General features: G+C 37.7%; 1 protein-coding gene across 1 annotated transcript in view; it reads left to right on the top strand.

Moving 5' to 3' along the window:
* Positions 1–21,235, top strand: part of ZSWIM6 (zinc finger SWIM-type containing 6) — a 221,674-nt gene that overhangs the window by 125,377 nt on the left and 75,062 nt on the right. Inside the window, exon 2 of the mRNA XM_055252129.2 lies at positions 11,314–11,670. Coding sequence (XP_055108104.1) covers positions 11,314–11,670 — 357 coding nt within the window. The remainder of the gene's footprint in view (positions 1–11,313; positions 11,671–21,235) is intronic.

The raw sequence follows: 21,235 nt of genomic DNA, 5'->3' as shown, positions 1-21,235 counted from the left end.
TCATTCATTATCTATTTCCCTTATTTAATAAGTGAGAGAAAAAGAGGGAACAAGAAATAAATATTAAATAACTTGCCAGTGGGGCTAAAATTACATAATGGCTGAAATTAGAATCAAGAGTCGCAGTCTGTCTGCCTTGTCTTACTTTTGAGTTGTGTAGCCAGTCCTCTTCTGTGGACTGCGGCTAAGCCATAAGGTGGGTTCAGCATCCAGTGGAAAGCTTTGGAGTGCCCTGTTGCTATAGTAGGCTGGACCAGTCAGTAAGGCAGAGCTGCATTGATGACTCTCAGTGTTTGTACTAGGGGTGTGGTTATTACCAGGCTCGCAGAACAGGTGCTGGAAATCATTTATAAGTCAAATTCTTTACACAGGAAGACTTTGAACAGTGAAAGCACTTTTTTTCTTATAAGCAGCATGTGCTCATTGTAGAAATTTCAGGAAAAAACACCCCCCCCCCAACCAACTAAAGCAAGGAAAATAAAATATTACCTGTAATTACAGTGCTCCAAGATATGGGTGGTAATGACTTAGCCGGTTTTATCTGCATTTTGAACAGATGACCTCTTTGCTTATTTTTCATCATTATGTATTTAAGAAAAAATGTGCCATTTAGCCAAGGTAAAAATATATCTACCTCACTGTTCTTAAAGCATACAAATTGGGCAGAGAGGATTTTCTTCCCAGCTGGCTCTCTACAGTAAGGGAAATGACAATAACTTACAGTCCTGGCAGGAGCTAGTGTTCCTTGAGATTTTTTGAGGAGAGCTGGAGCTCTGACTTCACTTTGCTTGTCAGGCCATAAATTAGTGAAGATGAAAAGCTGTGGTCACTTTTTCTTCCCAAAACAAGAATTTACAAATCTCCTTACTCTTGCATTCAACTTTGAATTAGTCTTCCCCTCAGTGACAAGATAGACTTGAGCTGTAAAAAATAATTTTATATACCTCACATGAAAGGCAAACATTAGGGATAAAAGGGATGTTTTCTATTTTAGTAGAGAGAAATCTTCAAAGGGAAGAGTGAAACATTTCTTTAACTGATTAAAACTAAAAGTTATTTTGTGGAAAAATTAAGTCTTCTAAATCCTTTTCATTTTCCTTCAGATTACATTTTAAAAATGTGTTATGTAAAATTGAAACAACAGAAAAAAATGATGGCAGTTCTATTAGTTTGGAAGTATGGATATATTAGCTATGGATTAGCACAACAACAAACCCTAGTCCATTATTGTAGTAGAATGCCAGCATGCTCCCGGGAGCTTGGCATTTCCAGCAGTAAGTGCACTTACACTAACGGGCTAGGGTTTTAGTGCATGTGTTGAAAACGCCAAGCTTCCCAGAGTATGTGGCATTTCCATTACAATAATGATGATGGCAGGCATTCCATAAAAGGAGTTGTGATGGTTTGTATATAGTCAGTTTTTGTCCTTACAGCTGTCCTACAAAATAGGTATTATTATCCCTTTTTATAGATGAAAACATCAAGGCTAAGTTCACTAAGCTGAGATAGTGATGGAGCTTGAAGGAAGACCGATCCTGTTTTAGAAAGTGCTAATTCTGTTTCCAGTCCTACCCCACATTGTGCCATCCTGCATTCTGTTGCCTCTGACTTTCTCATATAAGGTGTACTTTGCCTCAGGTGAAAAATGTGTTACTAAAATAGCTGCCTATATATTTTTTTCATTAATTGAGTTGCTTCTAATATACAAATAACTCCCAATTATGAGGAATCTGGGGTTGTTGTAAAACAGTCTCTTTGCAGAAGTAAATACTCTCTGATTATTTAAAACTTTTAATATTTTAATTTAGATTTTTAACGAAGATTTTACTGAAAAGATGGTCTAGCTTTAAGTAATAATAACTGTGATAGTAACAGCTTTTGTTATTATGTTATTTTTACTTTTATTTTGTAATGTTCAGACCAGTTTCTGACTTAGAATGGGAACATTTAGGTTACATAAGCAAGATATTGTATGTATTTTTAATATCATGAGTTATACATTCTTCACTGTTCCATTTACTATGTTTGCTCAAATATATCTTGGCTAGAAAAGACTTGTTGAGGCTGTAATTCTAATCCTCTAAGTCAGTGGTTCTCAAACTTTGGTCCCTGGACACCAGCAGTATCAGCATCACCTGGGTTGAACCAGAAACCCTCGACATATGGGGTCCAGCAATCTTTGTTATCATATGCACATTCCAGTGTGAGAACCACCGATCTATATGTTCCACATGCCAAGAGTGTTTGTGTGTTCTTTCATCTTAACAAATTCTTCTGGAGTACCTCCTCCAAGATGGTCCTCTGTGATGGGGACTCCACAGATATCTGCTATCTCTGAGCTTCTCGTTTAACTTGAAGTATAGAGAGGAGTGGACTCTTAAAAACAGTCTTTCATGAAGTTAAAGTATCCTGGGCTTGGGGCCAGATCATTTAGTTATTTGTGACTTTTACAGTGCAGGGTGGGCATTACTTGGAAGAACCCCATGAGTTCTTTCATTTGATTTACTTTCAAGGGCCTGGCCTATTCTAAGAACTGTGCTGGATCCTTGGGCTACAGAGATGAAAGAGCTGTGCCTCCAAGCTTCTTAACCCTAACAGAGTTTACTCAAGTGTCTGGATCTGTTAGGTTGCCTCTCCTTCATCTATCTTTCTTTTCTTTTTTTTTTTTTTTTGAGATGGGGTTTCACTCTTGTTGCCCAGGCTGGGGTGCAGTGGCACAATTTCAGCTCACTGCAGCCTCTGCCTCCTGGGTTCAAGCGATTCTCCTGCCTCAGCCTCCCAAGTAGCTGGGATTACAGGTGCATGCCAACACACTCGACTAATTTTTTTTTTTTTTTTTTTTTTTTTTTTTTTTTTTTGCATTTTTAGTAGAGATGGGGTATCTCCCTGTTGGCCAGGCTGGTCTCAAACTCCTGACCTCAAGTGATCCGCCCGTCTCGGCCTCCCAAAGTGTTGGGATTACAGGCGTGAGCCACCACTCCTTGCCTCCCTCATCTTTTAAAATCATTTATATGTTGAAGTAGAAAGGTTTTATTTGTGTAAGTTTATTGTTTGAATTGTAGAAACCTTGTGTTCCCTTCAGTTCTACTTAATCCAGAGTGTGTTCTACCACGGCCTCTCCTAGAGAACACAGTTTCTTCACCTGTAGAAAGGGGAATATGATGCCTGCTTTGCAGGATAGTTGTGAGAATTAAGTGGGTTAGAGCCTGGGCATAGGGCAAGGCATTAGGAATGGTTAGCACCAAAATGTGAGGACTCATGTTGGGGTGAGGGATCAGGCGAGAGCTCCAGAGTGTGGGTGGAAGAATTTGGCTGCCAAAGGCCTACATTCTCCCCTCCCAGGTCTGAGCATACTTTCCCCTTCCTCTTGGCCCTGGTAAACAGAATTAGTCTCCTGTTTCCTCTTCACCACCACTCCTAAAGCAAACAGCTAAGCATTTCCAAAGGTTGTTTTGCTGTGAGCAGCAATGGGAAATAAATAGGTAAAAGGATCTTCTGCTTCCTCCTTGTTTACACCCGGTCCTTGGGAGGCAAGACAAAGTATGCAGAGATGCCAAGGGTTGCCACTTGGGCAGCAAAGGGCTCTAATGAACTTCATCTGCACTTCAGAATTTTGGGACCCAGGTGAGAGGCCAAAGTGAGCAGTAAGAGGAAGCAGCAGTGAACTGAGGTAGAGGCAATGTGGGGTGTGCAGGTGACAAGGGATCCTAGAGAGGAAGGGCGGAAGGGCTGCCCCCACCTTTAAGAAGGGTGGAAGGCCAGAGCTGCTTTCTTTGTATTAGAAAAGGTTGGCATCAGAGAAAGCAGCTTACGTTTAAAAGATTGGGGCAAATAATTTACATTCCTAAGCATTTTGCAGAGTTACAGTTGTGAAAATAATTCAGATTCCACCAATTTTTCTTTTAATCACAACCCCCTCCCCAACTGCCCACCCAGAATTTGAGGCTAGACAATGATTGTTTCCCTTAAATATGCAAGTTAAAATATAGAAATACATCTTGAAAAATTAGTTGATAGTAATTTGTTGGTGGTGGTAGGGAACCCTTATGTGCTTCAGGATTTGGTATGATGGAGTGATATGACTTTTTTTTTTTTTTAGTTCAACACTTCCCCTTAAACTAGTGCTTCTTCTAGGTGCCCATTGCAGATATCCAAATTAGTGGATAGGAGTCTTATTTTCAAAAATAATTTAAATAATTATCTAATGCCACTCATATCTAACACAGGTATCCTGTTCACTTGGATTCTTGTAAGAAAATGGTGTAAGAATCTACATTAATGAGAAAACAACCAATACTGAGCAGAATGCTGCTGGGAACTCTTAGTTGGGCCCATCCAATGCATGCTCCGTAAATTTTTATGTTGTTTGTATGGTATGCTGTGGTTTACAGTCTGGCCTTTGCATTAATTTGCCATTGTTTTTCTCTCAAACATTAATGAAGTGTAGGACTGATTCAGTTCTAAATAGGCATTTTTAAGGTAGTCTTAAAATAAAGCTTTTCCTTTAAAAAATATTTTTTTCAGAAAGATGAAAACCACTTCATTAGTGATTGCCGGCAAAATCTCCTAATGTCTTTCTATAAGCTGTTTAAGCTTAGCATTAGAAATTAGTGCCAGAGGATTTAATTAGCTAGCTCACAGGATGCAGTCCCTTTAATTTAGGATTTCCCTTTGAGAAAATTATGGAGTTGAAAAGGAATATGATATTTTATACAAGTTTCCATCTTGGGCCCTTATGTTGTTTGTTCTGCTGATCTGGAAATTGTACATGATTTACATTAAAACTTTTTGTTTTTAATATCGATTATTGTAGTGTGGGGTGTTAGATTATGTGCAGTAGTTCTCAGAGTTGGGAAAGGTAAAAGGGTTTTTTTTGGGCAATGATTAACTCATCTACTTTACCAAGGTTACATAATCAAGTATTAGTTACTATACATTTAGCTAATGCAGTGGGCTTAGTTAACCAATGAATAGATTATCATGGGAGTGTTAACACTTTTGCATTTTTAGACTTGCCTTTAAAAAAATTACAGAAAAATTCCTCACAACCCTTGCCACCCTTTCAGCCATAACATTACATTGCCTTGGTTTCTGCCTTTAATTTCCCTGGGGGTTCTTTTTATTTAGGAAAAGGGTGAAAGATGTATTTGTGTAAGTACTACACCAGTGCTTCTGTTAAATTCTTTTTCAACAAAGAATATGTTACTTGGGTGCCTTGTACACAGGGCGCATATTTTTTTTTGAAAGAACGTGCCATGAAAGCAGTAGTTTTTAGTGTGCATGTTTATTTCATGTCTGCCAGTTTATTTTAGCTTAGAAATTTCCTAATGCTTTGAGTTTATAACAGTCTTTCAGTTAACTGAGTGCATATACATAATATGCACAAAATGGCCAACTTTTAGAAATTATTTGTGTATTTTAAAATCCCTTTTTTTCAGTCTGATATCATGTGTCTCCTTGTTCCCTTTAATATGCAACTAAAATTTAACCTAAGATATGAAAAATGTGTTTTAAGAAAAGCTTAATTTCTTAAGCTTAATTTGGAATGTCAATGAAGAATTAAACATTTGCTTTCTAGAAACCTTAATCTTTGTTAATGTGAAATTAACATAGATGATTTGAATATGTGTTCATGTGTGAGAACTTTGCCCCTTCAGTGTTTCTCTACTGAGTCTTTTTGACCTACTATAAGAGCTAAGTGCAAATGATGCCACATCAATGGCATAGAGAAGAGTTCTTTCTTCCACATGTTGGCAGTGCATTATAAGAGCAGTTCTTCAACTTTCTGGTATCACTCTTAATAATAGAAGTGCCCATAGTGCTTTTGCTTATGAGGATTATATCTAGTGATATTTACTATGTTTGAAATTAAAAAGGAAAAAAACCCAAAAAATATATATATATATCAAATAACAGTAATAAACTCACAACATAATATATCTTTATTAAAAAATCGGCAGTTCTCAAAACAGAAAATATTTTAGTGAACAGGGTGACATTATTTTATATTTTTGCAAGCCTATTTAATGTCTGTATCAAAAGAGAGCTGGACTTTGCTGTCTCTGTGTTCAGTTTGTGATGATACTGGAATGTAATATCATTACATTACACATTGCATACTAATGTGATACTGGAAAACTAAACATACATTCATGAAGAAGATTTTAAAGGGTTAATAATGTCTAGATATAAGTATTTTTTAAAACATTGATCTTGTGGACCCTCTCAAAGAGACTTAGGGACCTCTTAGGGGTCCCAGGACCATACGTTGAGAATCATTGCATTATAACATTTTAGAATCCTATAGTTACTAGAAAAGATTCTCCCGTAATATTTTCTAGTTTCTCTCTGTATGAAAGTAACACTCTTTTACAAAATCAACTATTTGTGAGTTGACAGAACTTAATAGGAAAATAGGGAAAGGGAGCTGGGTTGAGTAACGGTATAAGTAACTCTTTGAAATATTTTGGTTTTGCCATCAAATAGCAGTGATTCTTCTAGTATTGTCTGACTCACTTAACTGAGACATTCTCAGTGATCCCTCTCATTTTCTAAGCCACCTCCACGGGCAAGACCCCTCTTCCCCTCAGGACTCCAGTAGCTTAGAAAAAGAAAGTGTTATGGGTGACAGGGAATGTGTCCACACCCCTCCCCTGTTTCTCCAGCTGGGAAGGGAAGGAAAGGGAAATAAAATTTAATGAGCACTTTTACTGTGTGCCAGGTGCTTTACATATGTTACTTCATTTTAATTCCCCAAACAACCCTAGGAGGTATTTCTAGCCACATTTTGCACACAAATAAAGCAAGATTCAGAGAGGTTAAATAATATACGATAACGTAGCATTTAAGTGGCAGAACCTGATCCAAACCAAAGTCTATTCCCAAGGACTATACAACACCATGCCTTGGTTTGTGCTTTGTTTTTCTTCAGTTCTTGAAGATTAAGAATGGGGATTCTAACATTTTATTGGGTTCTGTGACAGCATGATGATAAAACAGTTTGACTGCTCTGTGAAGCTCTTGTGGAATTAAATGTCTTTCACAGATTATGTTTTATAAAGTCAAATAAATATTTTAAGAAAAGGTTTATATAATTTAAGTTTTAGTTCTACAGTTAATTATCCGTGTTTTTGCATAGAGTGCAGGATTGTCCCTTTTTGTATGCTCAATTCTGTTACATGGAACAGCTAACTATCCCAGAGGAAGATTCTGCATTTGCAGCCCTAAAACAGCTGGTTATCATAGTTTGCCAAAACTCCAGAAAGGCAAAATCAATTCTCAGGAACACTATTTTGTCTTGAAACAAAACCTAAGAGGTATGACCAGCAGGGGGATGTCTTACAGCCTTCTTGGGATTATTGAGGGAGGAACAGTGTCCTTGTTTGTCCTGTAGGTTCTCTGGTATGATTTAGGATCCACAGAGAATGAGTTGGTAGAATTTCAAAGAAGGTTTCTCAAATTGGAGAGGCCAAAATACACCACTATACAAGCCTGAAGTAGGCTTGGTTGAATTCCTGCATATTGACTGAGTCAATGTATTGCAGTCCTACAAAGTAGTATACCAGCTGCCCTTTATGTGTATGTATATAATTTTCTGTATTTAAGGTAAAACTTCTCTCCTTTAGCATGCTCACCTAAAGGTAAGGGGAACCCCCACCCCCACCCGCCAAACGAAACAAAACAAATAGGCCTCAGAGCATTAAATAGCTGCCACAAAGCTAGTCAAATTAGAGATGGCATTAACTGAGGAAAAGAAGTTTCTATAAAGAAAGTTCGCAGTATAGGAGAGGAGTCATCCTGGTAGCTGATGGTGAAGAAAGGTAACAAAAAGAGCCAACTTTAAAAATACTGCCATCTGCAGTTATCTGTTAGAGTTCTTCCTCATTTGGTAACACCCTAAATGATCTCCTGATTAGGGGGGCAGAGTAGAATTTATGACATTTAGAAATATTTCTGTCAAAAATGGTTGAAAGTTTTTGGGCATTTGAAAGATAATCTAGAATTACTTGGAAAATGAACATTCATAAAACACCGTAATCTGTGATGATCTCAGAATAATGAGTGTTACGCTGTAAGACATGTATATGTTTATTTGTGCCTTCACATTTCTCTTGGATTTAAATTGTTTTGGAGGTCACAATATTTTATAGTTTGCTTTTTAAAAAACTTTACAAGAATAGTAAATTTTAAGTAACTAAACTGTATAATATGTGGGATTCCTTCTGCATAATTGTATAATGTCAAGATTCAATATACTTCTTTTCTGACTTGTACTGTATAACTCATGTGAATAAAGCAGGTCATTTTTGCAGAAACTATTTGAAGGCTTCACCAGTTTTTATAAGGCCTCCCCGCCCCAACCTTTTTTTTTTTAAGACAGAGTCTCGCTCTGTTGCCCAGGCTGGAGTGCAGTGGCTCGATCTTGGCTCACTGGCTCACTGCAAGCTCCGCCTCCTGGGTTCACGCCATTCTGCCTCAGCCCCCCGAGTAGCTGGGACTACAAGCGCCTGCCCCCATGCCCAGCTGATTTTTTGTATTCTTAGTAGAGATGGGATTTCAGCGTGTTAGCCAGGATGGTCTCAATCTCTTGACCTCGTGATCCGCCTGCCTCGGCCTCCTAAAGTGCTGGGATTACAGGCATGAGCCACCACGCCTGGCCAATAGTTAAATCAGTGTTTTTTGAAGCATCTGTTATCTCCTGGTAGCCTCTTTAAATACTAACTGGTTTAACTCTTGGATCCTTAATTGTCTTGGCTTTGCCTGTAATTAGAATAGTTCTCCATCTTCAAGGTATCGGGATGGGGAAAAAGTTATCTCCAATATCACTTTTGCAGAGAGACAAAGACATTGAGTTGGTTGGTGAAGAGAGATGTGATAGTGTTAAGTGGGAAGAGACTGATTTTATAAATGGTCAGTTTAGGATAACTGTTTTCCTATTAAGATAACTGGTTTCCCTGTGCAAGTACATATATGACAGGTGGAAAGAGAGTTTGTCTTGAACTAAATGTACAGAATGTGCTTGGGAACTTTCCAGACTCTCTCTTATGCTCTCTTGGTAATTTTTTTGTCCTGATCTGTGCCTGTCCCATGAATTTTTAATTATTGTAGGTTTATAGTACATCTACATATATTACAGCAAGACCACCCTCATTATTCTTCATTTTTGAGATTTGCTGGGGTGTTTACTTTTTCATGTGACTTTTTCTTCATGGGAATATAGATATTTAAACATTTTAGAATATATACTATGTACTCTAATTGTGGTTTTTCAGAAAAAGTTGTTGATTAAAAGAGATAAAGGAGACTGGAATATCCATTCTGAAACAGTGAGAATATTTGTGAAAGAAAACCAAAGATTATTATATGACAGTTCTCAAAATTTCTTATTGTGAAGCAGTAATAGTGACTTGTTTTTAGGGAATGCTCTTTTTTCATTGATTCATTGGACAAAGATTATTGCCCCACCTTTCTCCTTTTACTAAATGTTGCTAAGAATGATCAAGGTGAAATTGTATTACCTCTGAAAGGTTTCTTAAGAGTAGCATTTCTTTCAGCTCTCTGGCCTGGGTGGACTCTGCAGGGGAAGACAGTAAGCGGCGTTCAGATGTCCTGTGTGTAAACTCTTACCATCGTGTCTGCCCATCATTCTTGAGTTTTACCTCTGCAGCTCCATGTGCACCACCCCTTCCAGAGTCCCCACATGGTAGCAGTCCTTTTCTTTGTGAATGAAGGGGAACTGGAAGAAACAGTGGCCAGCTAGATGAATTTTATTAAAGTAGCATCAATAGAGGAAGACTGGGAGAGAGCCCAGGGCTTCACTGTGTAGCATTCAAGTTTCTGTCAGGTACCTGAAATCCTGAGGTCAGTCTGAGTCATGGAGGTTCCCAAAACTGTATTCTTCTTGCTCCCTTCAGGCTTATCCTTGGCCACTGAATATGGCTTTGAGAGAGAGAGAGGGTGGAACTGAATGGATACTCCCCCTTACCACCCACCCCAATTTAGGATAGCCTTCCTATGCAATGTAGGGAAAGAGAGCGTGGAGGAGTTGTCCTCTGGCCAAGCTGGTCAGGACTGCCTGGTGGGCAGTGGTGGTGGAAGGCAGTTTGCAGTTGGCAGTAAGCTGTAGCTAGTGCTGTCCAAGGAGGATTGGCCCCCGGGGCAGGGTGAGTGCCTCATGTGTGGACCATTATAGGCAGCAAAATGGCCATTGGTCATGGAGCTCATAGAGCAAGGGTCCCCCAACCCTGGGCCATGGACCAGTACCAGTGGCATTAGATTCTCATAGGAGCACAAACCCTATTGGGAATTGCGCATGTGAGGGATCTAGATTGCATGCTCTTTATGAGAATCTAATGCCTGATGATCTGAGGTGGAACAGTAGAACAGTTTCATCCCGAAACCATCCCCTTCCCCCATCCATGGAAAATTATCTAATTGTCTTCCACAAAACTGCTCCCTGGTGCGAAAAAGGTTGGGGACCACTGTCATAGAGGATTTCTGTGTGGGTCTAAGTTTAAGGTATAAGGCCTTTTAAGGCTTTTCCCACCTTGGTAATTTTGTACCGTGTGTGTGTGTGTGTGTGTAATAACTGTACATCTGTATAGCTTTCCTCTGTATGTGACATGGAAGAGAATCATCATTATAAGTTACTTAGGTGGTAGTGTATATGAGATTTTGTGGGCCTTGCAATTCTATAAGCAGTTGCTGCTCATAGACATTGCCGTATTGGGGTATACGTTATGCATGTTGCAGAAAGGATTGTTAAATTTAAAAATTTATCTGGTCAAAGTTCGTGAAAGGGACCCCCTTAGAGTTGCAGTATTGGTTGGTTGGAGCCAGCTAGTGGCTGCCTAGAATAAAGGTGGGGAGAGTTTGTTTATTTTTGAGAAGAAAGCTGAGCTAGGTGACTCTACTTTAAAAAAGGAGTAGAAAAAAGAAGAAACCACTGATCCCACTGATCTAGGGGATTATTGTCTTTATAGCACTGATTCAGAGTAGAGTAATGATGGCCTCTTAGTGCGTGATCTAACCACTTCCTATGGGTATGATGGTGATGTACGGCAATATATGTTTTCATATGGCTGTGTAAAATACTTTAGCATATTGGTTGAATACCATTTATTTATTTTTCTTTTTTTACCTGTAAGGGGGTGGTGGTAGTGGTTAGTGGCCTGAATGTTTTTACTTGAATATAAAGGCTGTCATATTTTTTTTCTTGCTGCTGTCAAGTCTCACACATTTCAAAGAATTAGAGCATTTCATAGCATCTGAATGCAGAAGCTAAACCCTCCCTCTCTTTCTTTCACCCTCAAGGTTTCCACTTGAGCGGCACAGTGACAGAACCTGCAATACAATCGGAGCCAGAAACTGTTTGCAACGTGGCCATCAGCTTTGATCGTTGCAAGATTACCTCAGTGACCTGCAGCTGTGGAAACAAGGACATATTTTATTGTGCCCATGTTGTGGCACTGTCTTTATACCGCATCCGCAAGCCAGATCAGGTCAAACTGCATCTTCCCATTTCAGAGACTCTCTTTCAAATGAATAGAGACCAACTGCAAAAGTTTGTACAGTATTTGATCACAGTGCACCACACAGAAGTTTTGCCAACTGCTCAAAAATTAGCAGATGAAATTCTCTCCCAAAATTCAGAAATCAACCAAGTTCATGGTGAGTATAGACACTGACTCTTTAAATTTCCTCTCTGGATCCTTCTTCACTTATAAATTCAATTCTTCTGCATAAAAATGAATTAAATGTGAAATAGATCATCAGCATTGCTCTTAGTTGGTCAAAAGAGATTTTTACATTTGTATTCTAAAACATTTCTTTTGAAGCATTTCGTGTTAGGTGCCAAGGCTTTTGTGCTCAGAAAAATCATACATGTTAAAGCTTGGTTCTTATACTTCCTTTAAATGTAGTCACATTTCATCAAGTACTAGATACTAGTTATGCAAAACACTTATTTAGTTCACCCTTTTCAATACACTGACTTGTGCATATTGTGAATTTTTTCATTTTCTTTTAAAATTTATTTTCCAGTGCAGGAAAGTTTCTGACCGGTTGCCTCATATTAGGAAAATAAATTATTTTTAGAAAAACATTACAGCTTGTTTAGAGAGAATTTAGAATATGAATATTTTGTATAAGAAAATACAAAAAGTTTTCTTTGAAAACTTTTATACGTTGAACATGTTTTCTCATTTATTTGTGAATGCATTTATCGAGTATTTATTTTATGCAGTGCAAATATGTCAACTCACAAGAATATATAGGTGCAACTTTTCAGAAATATACTTACCACTTATTTCATAGAGTACATTAATATAGGATAAATAATGTTGTCAAAATATAGGTTGCTTGTGCTTTTAAAACATTTGGACATAATTTTAAAAATATTTAAAAATATGTTGAAAAAAGTAATGCAGTTTTGACTAAACAGCTCTGGGACCTAACGTTGTTACATTTCTTTATTTATATTGATTTGAAATCTAGGACTAGTCTCTCAACCCTATTCTTTTAGGTTTTCTTCAGTGATTAGTTGACAGCAAATAAAAATGTTTCAGAAAAGCAGTTTGAGGTCCTTTTTTGTAAACTTTAAAAATTATGAGATATAAAAATGTAGAAAAGTACATACAATATGAATGTGCAGATTAACAAAGTGAACTGTCACCCAGGCCAAGAAATAGATGGCTCTTAGCACTTGAGAGGGCTCCAAGTAACCCCTTTCAGTCACAAGTTCCTTTCTCTTCCCCTTGGTAACCACTGCCTAGTTTTGTAGTAATCAGTTCTTTGGCGGTTTGTGTTTTGTTGTTTTTGACATTATTAAACATTGGTTCAGTTTTATCTGTTTTTAAACTTTGTGTAAATGGAATAATACAGTATGATTCTTGTATTACCTGACTTCTTTCACTCAGAATCATGTTAAGATTTACCCATATTTTTTCACATACCTGTAATTTATTCATCTGGAGAAGCACTGTCTAGTAGAAATATAACATGAGCCTTCCCATAGAAATAGAATATTAACCACATGCATAGTTTTAAATATTTTAATAGCCACATTTTAAGAAGTGAAAAGAAACAAGTAAAATTAATTTTGGTAGTATATTTTCTTTAGCTCAATATATCTAAAATATCGATCCAACACATATCATAATATTCATAAATATTCAAGAAAAACGTTGTTATTTTACTTTTTTCATGTTAAGTCTGTGAAATCTGATTACTGTTTCACACCTCACAACATAGCTCAAAACACTAGTAGCCACACTGCAAGTGCTCAGTAGCCACATGTGGCTAGTGGCTGCCATATTGGATAGCACAGCTCTAGAGTCTTCTGAGTATGAGAATACTACTATTTATTTGTCCTTGTTCACTTTTGATAGGCCTAGTTTTGAAAGGAGCTGCTGTGAACATTCTTTTATAAGTCTCCTAGTGTTGTGAGTTACTTTTAATGTGGTTTCTGTGTCAGAGGAAATCCACATAGTTGTATTTCTTCTAGTACTCCCCATATCAGGCTCAGCGTTACTAAAGTAGCTGTCATAAGGTGTGTAAAGCATTTGACTTGGTAGAGTCTGCCAATGTTAAATAACAGGAGTGTAAACAACGCTGCCACAGAAGTACCTTCAGCCCTCCAAAAGCGCATGTATTCAAGGACTTTTTCAAGTAGGCTTCTGCCCTGTCATATCATCTACCTCAAATCTTGCTGCCTTGTGAAAATTCGGGCCAGCTCACGGTCATCCCAGAGATTTCTCTGTTTGTGGCTTCTTATTAAATTGTTCAGTAGAAGCAGAGAACAGAATACACCATTTCTTCAAACTTTTACACATTCTTTCTTTTCCTTCCTTTTTTCCTTAGGTCATGTAATCCGCTAGTGTCACTTTGTTCTCTTGAGTTTTAGTAAAACTGAAAGTCTCCCATCAATAATCATTTGCTTGTTCTGCATTTGTCTTACTTGTTTTGAAGGATAGTAGCCCCTAAAGTTTCTTATCAGAAAGATTTTTCAATCTGTTTTGAAATAATGGAACCAATGGAACAATGTAAACTAAAGTTGGATGAGAGAATGTGTTCACGTGATGTAGTTCTTTCATAGTTTCTAAAATAGGAAAGCCTATCAAGGATAGATTGCAGGTTACCTTTAGACTCAATATGATTTCCTAATAACTTGTGTATAGGAACAGCTTCTCCAGAGCAGCAAACTTGAGCAGTTTATCCCGCCAGCTTTCTCTTCACTTAATTTATCATCAAATTTGCTCCCAGCCTGGAAATGGACCAATTACATGAGCTGCCTTCCTGCCTTCCATTCTAGTTTGACAAGTGTTAAAAAAAGAAGAGAGGTAGGAAGCAAGCCACGGTGACCTTAAGTGATGAAATGGGAAATCTGCTTCCTGGAGGGTCTTATTTTAATTGTTAATGACTTAATAGGGGGTGGGATTAAAAATGTTTTGCTGTTACTTGACAACATGATCCTACCTGCCTATAAAGATCTGTATGCAAGGCACTCTCTTTTAAGAAATCTGTTTCTAAAGCAGTACTTTCTTGTGTGGTTTGTGGATACACTTTTTCTTTGAGACAAAAGTCTTGAACATGAATATTGGGAGGATTTAATTTTTCTCTTTGGAAAAGCATCACTTTTACCTCACATAGATAAAAGGGTTAAGATATGATTTAGACTTGATTAGTTGGCATCGTAAAGACAAGATTTAGCTTATCCAAATCTTTTTTGGAAGAAAGACATATTATAATTTATGAGTAAATACAAAATATGTTGATAACAGTAGGTTTTTCCCCTTTTCCTTGTGAACTTATCCTAGTAGTTGTTCTTAGTAGTTGTTTTTCTTATTATTTTGCAATATTTTATTTTTTAAAGATTTTATCCTGGGGAATTAAAGTTTTTCAAGCCTATTTCACACACATTGTTCTTCACAATTTCCTTGTGAGGAATTTTCTTGTAATTTATAATTGCAATAGTTTGTAGATAAAGAAATCAAGGAGAATGAGTTTAATGACTTATCCAAGGTCACAGATTTAGTGAAGGTTGTTGGAATATAGTTTGTCATCATAATAGTTCAGTCCTTGTCAGTAGACCTTTTAACATTTCAATATGTTTTCATAAAATTTCCCACATAATTTTAATTAGATTATAAAATTAACCACTACATGCTAAAAGAGGCTGTAAGATAGTTAATGTTAGTGGCCCACTAAGGAGATTGCCAGTTGTAGTTCTGTATTTTTAAAGCAAAATTGTTTGCTCTTGGTTTTATGTTCTAATAAAACTTTCTAGCTTCCATATTCTTAAAAAAGAAGCTGGTATCTTTGCTAAGTACTTTTCTAGAGACTTACAGATTTCCAAGTACTAACCCCACTCTCGTAGTTAATTAACTTCATCTTTTCTGTCCTTTATGCTTCCTATTAAAGGAGACATATTGTAGATTGGTAAACTGTGGTATAGGGACAGAACACTGAACTTGAAATCTAGAGGCCTAGAATCCAGTATTGTCTCCACTACGTATTACCTGTGTGACCTTGAATGGGACCCATTTTTTTCTCGTATTTAAAATTCTCTTAATCGTCTCTAACAGTGTTGGGATAATTTTAATCATACGATGGATAATTATAAAAAAGATAACTGACCTTACCTCATGTTGGGGTATCCACAAGTACTCATCACAGTTAAGAAGAGAGAAGCCAGTAAAGGGATGGATAATACTATAATTGGAGGTCAGATTGCTTTCCCTGACTTTCTGGCACATATTTCCTCCTCTTTTATTTTCTCTCCTACAGCTTTTCCTTACACTAATCTTCCTATGGGCGAGCCTGTACTGGGCAGACTACCACAAAGAGGGACTGTTTGAGGGGAAACTGTGGCCTTGACCCCAACCTAGAATAGAGGAAAAGAGGAAAGGATCATTTCAGTGGCCCTTTTACTCCCAGGGCCTGGACTAATCCTGAAAGTAGCCTAGACTTACCCCTCACTTCCCTGTCATGTGTCCAGAGATGCCATCTCAGCTAACCAAATGCAGAAGGCATTTATTCACATATCGGATGAGGGTTGACATATGACATCTAAGATCTCTTCCAGCTCTGTGTCTTTGCTGGTGGTTATCTACAGAGGCATAGGAGGAACCTAGGCTCCGTACTGCAAAGGCGTACCTTCTGTAGCTTCACCCAGGTGTGCATTCATGTGTTGTTCTTCCATTTCAATTTGAGCATGGTTCTTACACAACCAAGACCAAGAATTCCATTTAAGTCTGCCTGTCCTGCTTAACCTTGCCTCTGAATGCCTTTGTGTCCTGGCCACCTTGTATATCAGTCTATTCAGACTATCTCAGATATTAGCAAACAAACAAGCAAATCTATTCAGCAGTCCCATCTTCATTGCTTAGCTCTTCATTTTCATTTGATTGTGAGCTTTATCAGGCTGAAACTGTGGCCTGTGTATCCTGATAGCTTATCTAAGCACAATACTTAAGGTGTAATAAGCACTCATATTTGTTAAGCAAAAAGTATGACTGTCATTTTTCGTTCTGTTTTGTTCTTAGTAGGAAGTTGGGTATTTATTCTTTAAGAACTTGTACACTTTCATGTTCCAGTCTACCAGTGAGTGACAGCTGGAGTCACCTGATGGAGGCCTCACGTCACATTTTCCTTCCTTTTATTTCCCTGTGGATGGTTGTGTTTATTGTAATTGGGCTTGCCTTAGCAACCAGTTTTTGCAGGTATCCTAGGGAGGTAATTTGATTATTACTATCATACCCTTTCTATTGTATAATAGAACATTCTGGTGTTGACAGTTGGTAAAACAAAGGTATGGTCTTCTGATGGTCTATATAATTAGCAAATATATTCTGTAGGAGATAGTTAAAGTTGCTTTCACTATACTATCTTAAAGTGCAGTCGAGTGAAACTTAAAGAAAATTTATAAAAGAAGAATTCATATAGTAGTATTGAAGAATCTAAAAAGGCAAGTCCTCATTTTTTCCCCATTCCCAACAGCTCCCTTAGTCTCCAAAAGCACCCTTATTCTCACAAGGCAGCCACTGTGGAGAGCATGGTTCATATTCTGAGACATTTTTCCTCACGAACACACATGTGCAGACATGTGCACATATATATGAAGTTTTAAAATAAATAATTCAGAAAATAGTCTTCGGTTTTTTCTCTTAATATATCATGAATATCTTATGTTAGTACTGTTATTATATAGTTCTGTTTTAATTGTAGTACAATATTTCATAGTATGGATATATTTAGCTTTTAACTCACTGAATGAGTTTGAAGAGGTTGTTTCCATTTTTCCCTGTATATACACTGTTGCTGTGACCATCTTTATGTGTGAATGTGTGTGTGCATGTGCGTGTGTGTGTGTGTGAATTTGTATAGATATAATAGATTCTTAATAGTAGAAATGCCAGAATAAATGATATATGCATTTTGAATTTTCTAAGTACTGCTGAACTTCCCTTCAAAAATTACCAGTTTTGCCCTTAAGTTATAAGTAAAACTTGATGTTTCTATAAGAATGGTTTTAGGCTGGGCTTGGTGGCTCATGCCTGTGATCTTGGGACTTTGGGAGGCCAAGGTGAGTGCATCACTTGAGGTCAGGAGTTCAAGACCAGCCTGGCCAACATGGTGAAACCCTGTCTCCAGTAAAAATACAAAAATTAGCTAGGCATGGTGGCGCGTGCCTGTAATCCCAACTACTTGGGAGGCTGAGGCAGGAGAATCACTTGAACTTGGGAGGCGGAGACCGCAGTGAGCCCAGATTGCACCACTGCACTCCAGCTTGGGTGACAGAGCGGGACTCTGTCTCAAAAAAAAAAAAAAAAAGTTTTAAAAAAACATGGGTAGAATCTATGATCATATACAGTGATCCCTTTTTTTTCTTAATATGAAAAGTTTTTACATTTCACTTTAGTGCCAAAGAAGTAGTCTTTGAACTTATGTCTCTTAATTAGGAGGAATTACAAATCTCTAGCCCATGAGGAATTTGTTGGGGAATGCAAAAACAGCCAGGTTACTTTTAGCCCAATACCCTTCATCCTTTCTTCGCCTCCACATCTTGCCTTCCCTCACACTCTTTGATCATCCCTGACACCATCCCAACCCTCATAATTTAAAAAGATTGCTGCCAGCTGTGATCAGTTTCCTCGCCCATCCCTCTCTCATTTAACTGGCCTCCAATCTCTCCAGGTTGACTAGAAGAGCTTATTACTCCCATCTCCCCCACAATGGCATTTCTCATACCTCCCACTGTAAGACTATTCAGAGTGTTTAAGAGTTCCAGCTTTGAAGTTGGACAGCCTAAGTTAGAATACTGGCCCTTTGCTTTCCAGCTTTGTTACCAGGGGCAAGTAACTGAATGTCTTCAGGCCTCAGTTTTCTTCGTTGTAAAATGTGGACACTGAAGAGTGCCCATTTCATAAGGTCAGGATGGTCAAGGAGTAAAAGTGAGCTGCTATTACCATCATCATTGTGATGTGGCAGTTGATAGGAGTCCTCGAGGGCAGCGGTAAATATTTAAGGAAAATATTTGTGAACCAGCTTTTTTTTTTTAAGTCTTTTAAAAATAATTGGAGCCAACTATTCTTAAAGCCTGCAAACATAGTTGATCTCTTTTAATAAATCTGAAGAGTTGGATTATGTAATAGTAAGACTTCCTGAGAACTTTGCACTTAAATATTTATATTTGTGTACTGAGTAATCATTAATACATTTATTAGATAAGTAATGGAAAATAACTTACCTGAAAAGCACTCTGTGTTTTTACTCTGCATTTTTTAATGAGCATTGGAGAATGTGCAAATACTTCATTGCTCTTTTCCATATAAAATACATGATTATTTCTGTACATGAATACGTATACTATTGAACTGTTGAAGTAAATTAAATAATAAGAGATGAATAATAAAGTCAGAAGAGAGGAAAATAATAGAGGAGGGGCCATAAACCCTGACAGGTCTATTTGAGTTCCCTGAGATATATGCTGATGGCAGTGCTGCTTATTTACTTCCTTGGCATTTAGCTAAAAGGAAGGTGGTTTGTTGGGGGAGCAGAACCCGGTGCACATCAGGCCTTCCTCTGTCATTAGCCTCCACAATGAGGAAAATGACTTGTCCTCTGACAGCTCCTGTAGAGGACACCACACTATATTACGGCAGTAGAATTATGTGGAGTGACCATAGAGGATGGAAGGTGACGAAAGATCTGGCTGTTTCAACTACAGCAAAATTGTAAATTGAAATAAAGGCATTAGTTACCCCTTTGAAAGGAGACTTTAATTCAGGATGGAATGTGACGAAAGAGCTGGCTGTTTCAACTACAGCAAAATTGTAAATTGAAATAAAGGCATTAGTTACCCCTTTGAAAGGAGACTTTAATTCAGGATAAAACTTAAATCTTTTCTAAAGAGTGTGTTTATTGAGTGTACACCATTTTTCAGAGGTCTTCTAGTTCTGTCCTCTCTGCTGTAAAGAAAGACATCTTTTTGAGCCTGAGTCACTAAAGTTTGTTGTCTTGCCTTTTCCCTCTCAGTGCCAATGGTTGATGTCAGGATTTTGCCTGTAAGACAGGTCGACCAAGGCCTTTGTAAGCCACCGACTTAATGTTTCCTAGCTTTAACAGCAAACACTAAAACTGTAGGAGATGGCCTTCTCTAGGTCCCCAAAAGAGGCTGAATTAATCACCTCTGCAGTATAGACATCTGCTGCCTAAATTCTGCCTGAATAGGTTGAATTTGAGAAATCAATTTTAACAAAAAGGGACACTGCTACATAAATATAAATGTAAAAGCATTATTTGGAAAACGGTGTTACTGTGGCAGTTGGATCACAGTTAAGATGAATATGTTAACTTTGTAAACAAAAGACCTTCACTCTTTCTTGTTTTGAATTTGTTTTCCAGCAAAGTAAGATAAAATAAAGCACTAAGTCTTCAATTAGAAGTAAAAGCTGTGAATAGCTCCATGCACCAGACACAGCATAAGCGAGTTATAAATGTGTCTTCATAGCCCAGTTTAAAATCTGCATAATGATTTGGTGGTATCTAACACCTATAAGTAACTGTATCCATGATGTGAGACAGATACCTCATTCGGTATGGCTTATATATGCTTTATTAGATACACCGGAGAGGTGTCTGTCTGATGCCTCAGGATCATGAATACTTTTAATTATTAAGATCTAAAATGTGCCACCCTGCTTAACATTCTCTCCAAACGGAATTCTACCGCTCCCACCGTTTTTATCCCCAGCAAAGATTCTGATTCAGTGGGTCTGAAGTGGTATCTCAGCATCTGTTTTTCACAATATGCCTCCAGCATTTTGATATGCCCTTACTTTTGAGAACTACTGGGGCAAGCGAGTTTGATGTTGGGATAAATCACACCTAAATCAGAACCAAATCAAACAGTAGACAGGGGACACCAAAGACTTAGATAGTGGTCCTTCATGTCCATGAATTCTCCTTTGCTTTCTGCCTGTGACATTACATTACCAAGGTAGGCGGGTAAATCAAATTCACGCATCCATCTCTGGGAATGAGAGACCAAATTGTTCTACTTTTTTTTTTCCAACAGATAATCTGACTTTCCCTGAAGGCCTGAAGAATTAAGCTTCAGTAATAAAATGCCCACAAAGATTAATTATACAGTTGTAAATATAGCATTTATTATTATAAATGTAAATAAGAGTAAAAACATGATAGGCTTTAAAACATTTTAATGGACCATTTAATTTACATACATACAGATTCTGGTTCCTGCCCAACGGTGGGAATATCTAATAGCAAATGTATAAATACATGAGTTATGTTTCTTTTTGCATTCCCTTCTCAAAGCTAAATGTTGAGAGGTTTGTCTTTGATTGTAGACAGCCATTAACAAGTAGACATAAATTTTGCAAATCTTACATTTTATATAAGGCTTAGGCAACATTGTAATGCATGTAATAAAGACATGTTAGGATTTAAATAGTTAAAACTACAAGAATGGAAAACCAAATACTGCATGTTCTCACTCATAAGTGGGAGTTGAACAATGAGAACACATGGACACGGGGAGGGGAACATCACACACCGAGGCCTGTCGGGAAGCATGGGGGGTTAGGGGAGGGATAGCATTAGGAGAAATACCTAATGTAGATGACGGATTGATGGGTGCAGCAAACCACCATGGCACATGTATACCTATGTGCATGTTCTGCACATGTATCCCAGAACTTAAAGTATAGTAAAA

Source organism: Symphalangus syndactylus, chromosome 18 (genome assembly GCF_028878055.3).
Source record: "Symphalangus syndactylus isolate Jambi chromosome 18, NHGRI_mSymSyn1-v2.1_pri, whole genome shotgun sequence".
Taxonomy (NCBI): Eukaryota; Metazoa; Chordata; class Mammalia; order Primates; family Hylobatidae; genus Symphalangus; species Symphalangus syndactylus.
The sequence above is the reverse complement of the archived record's forward strand: the minus strand, read 5'-3'. Positions and strand labels throughout refer to the sequence as shown.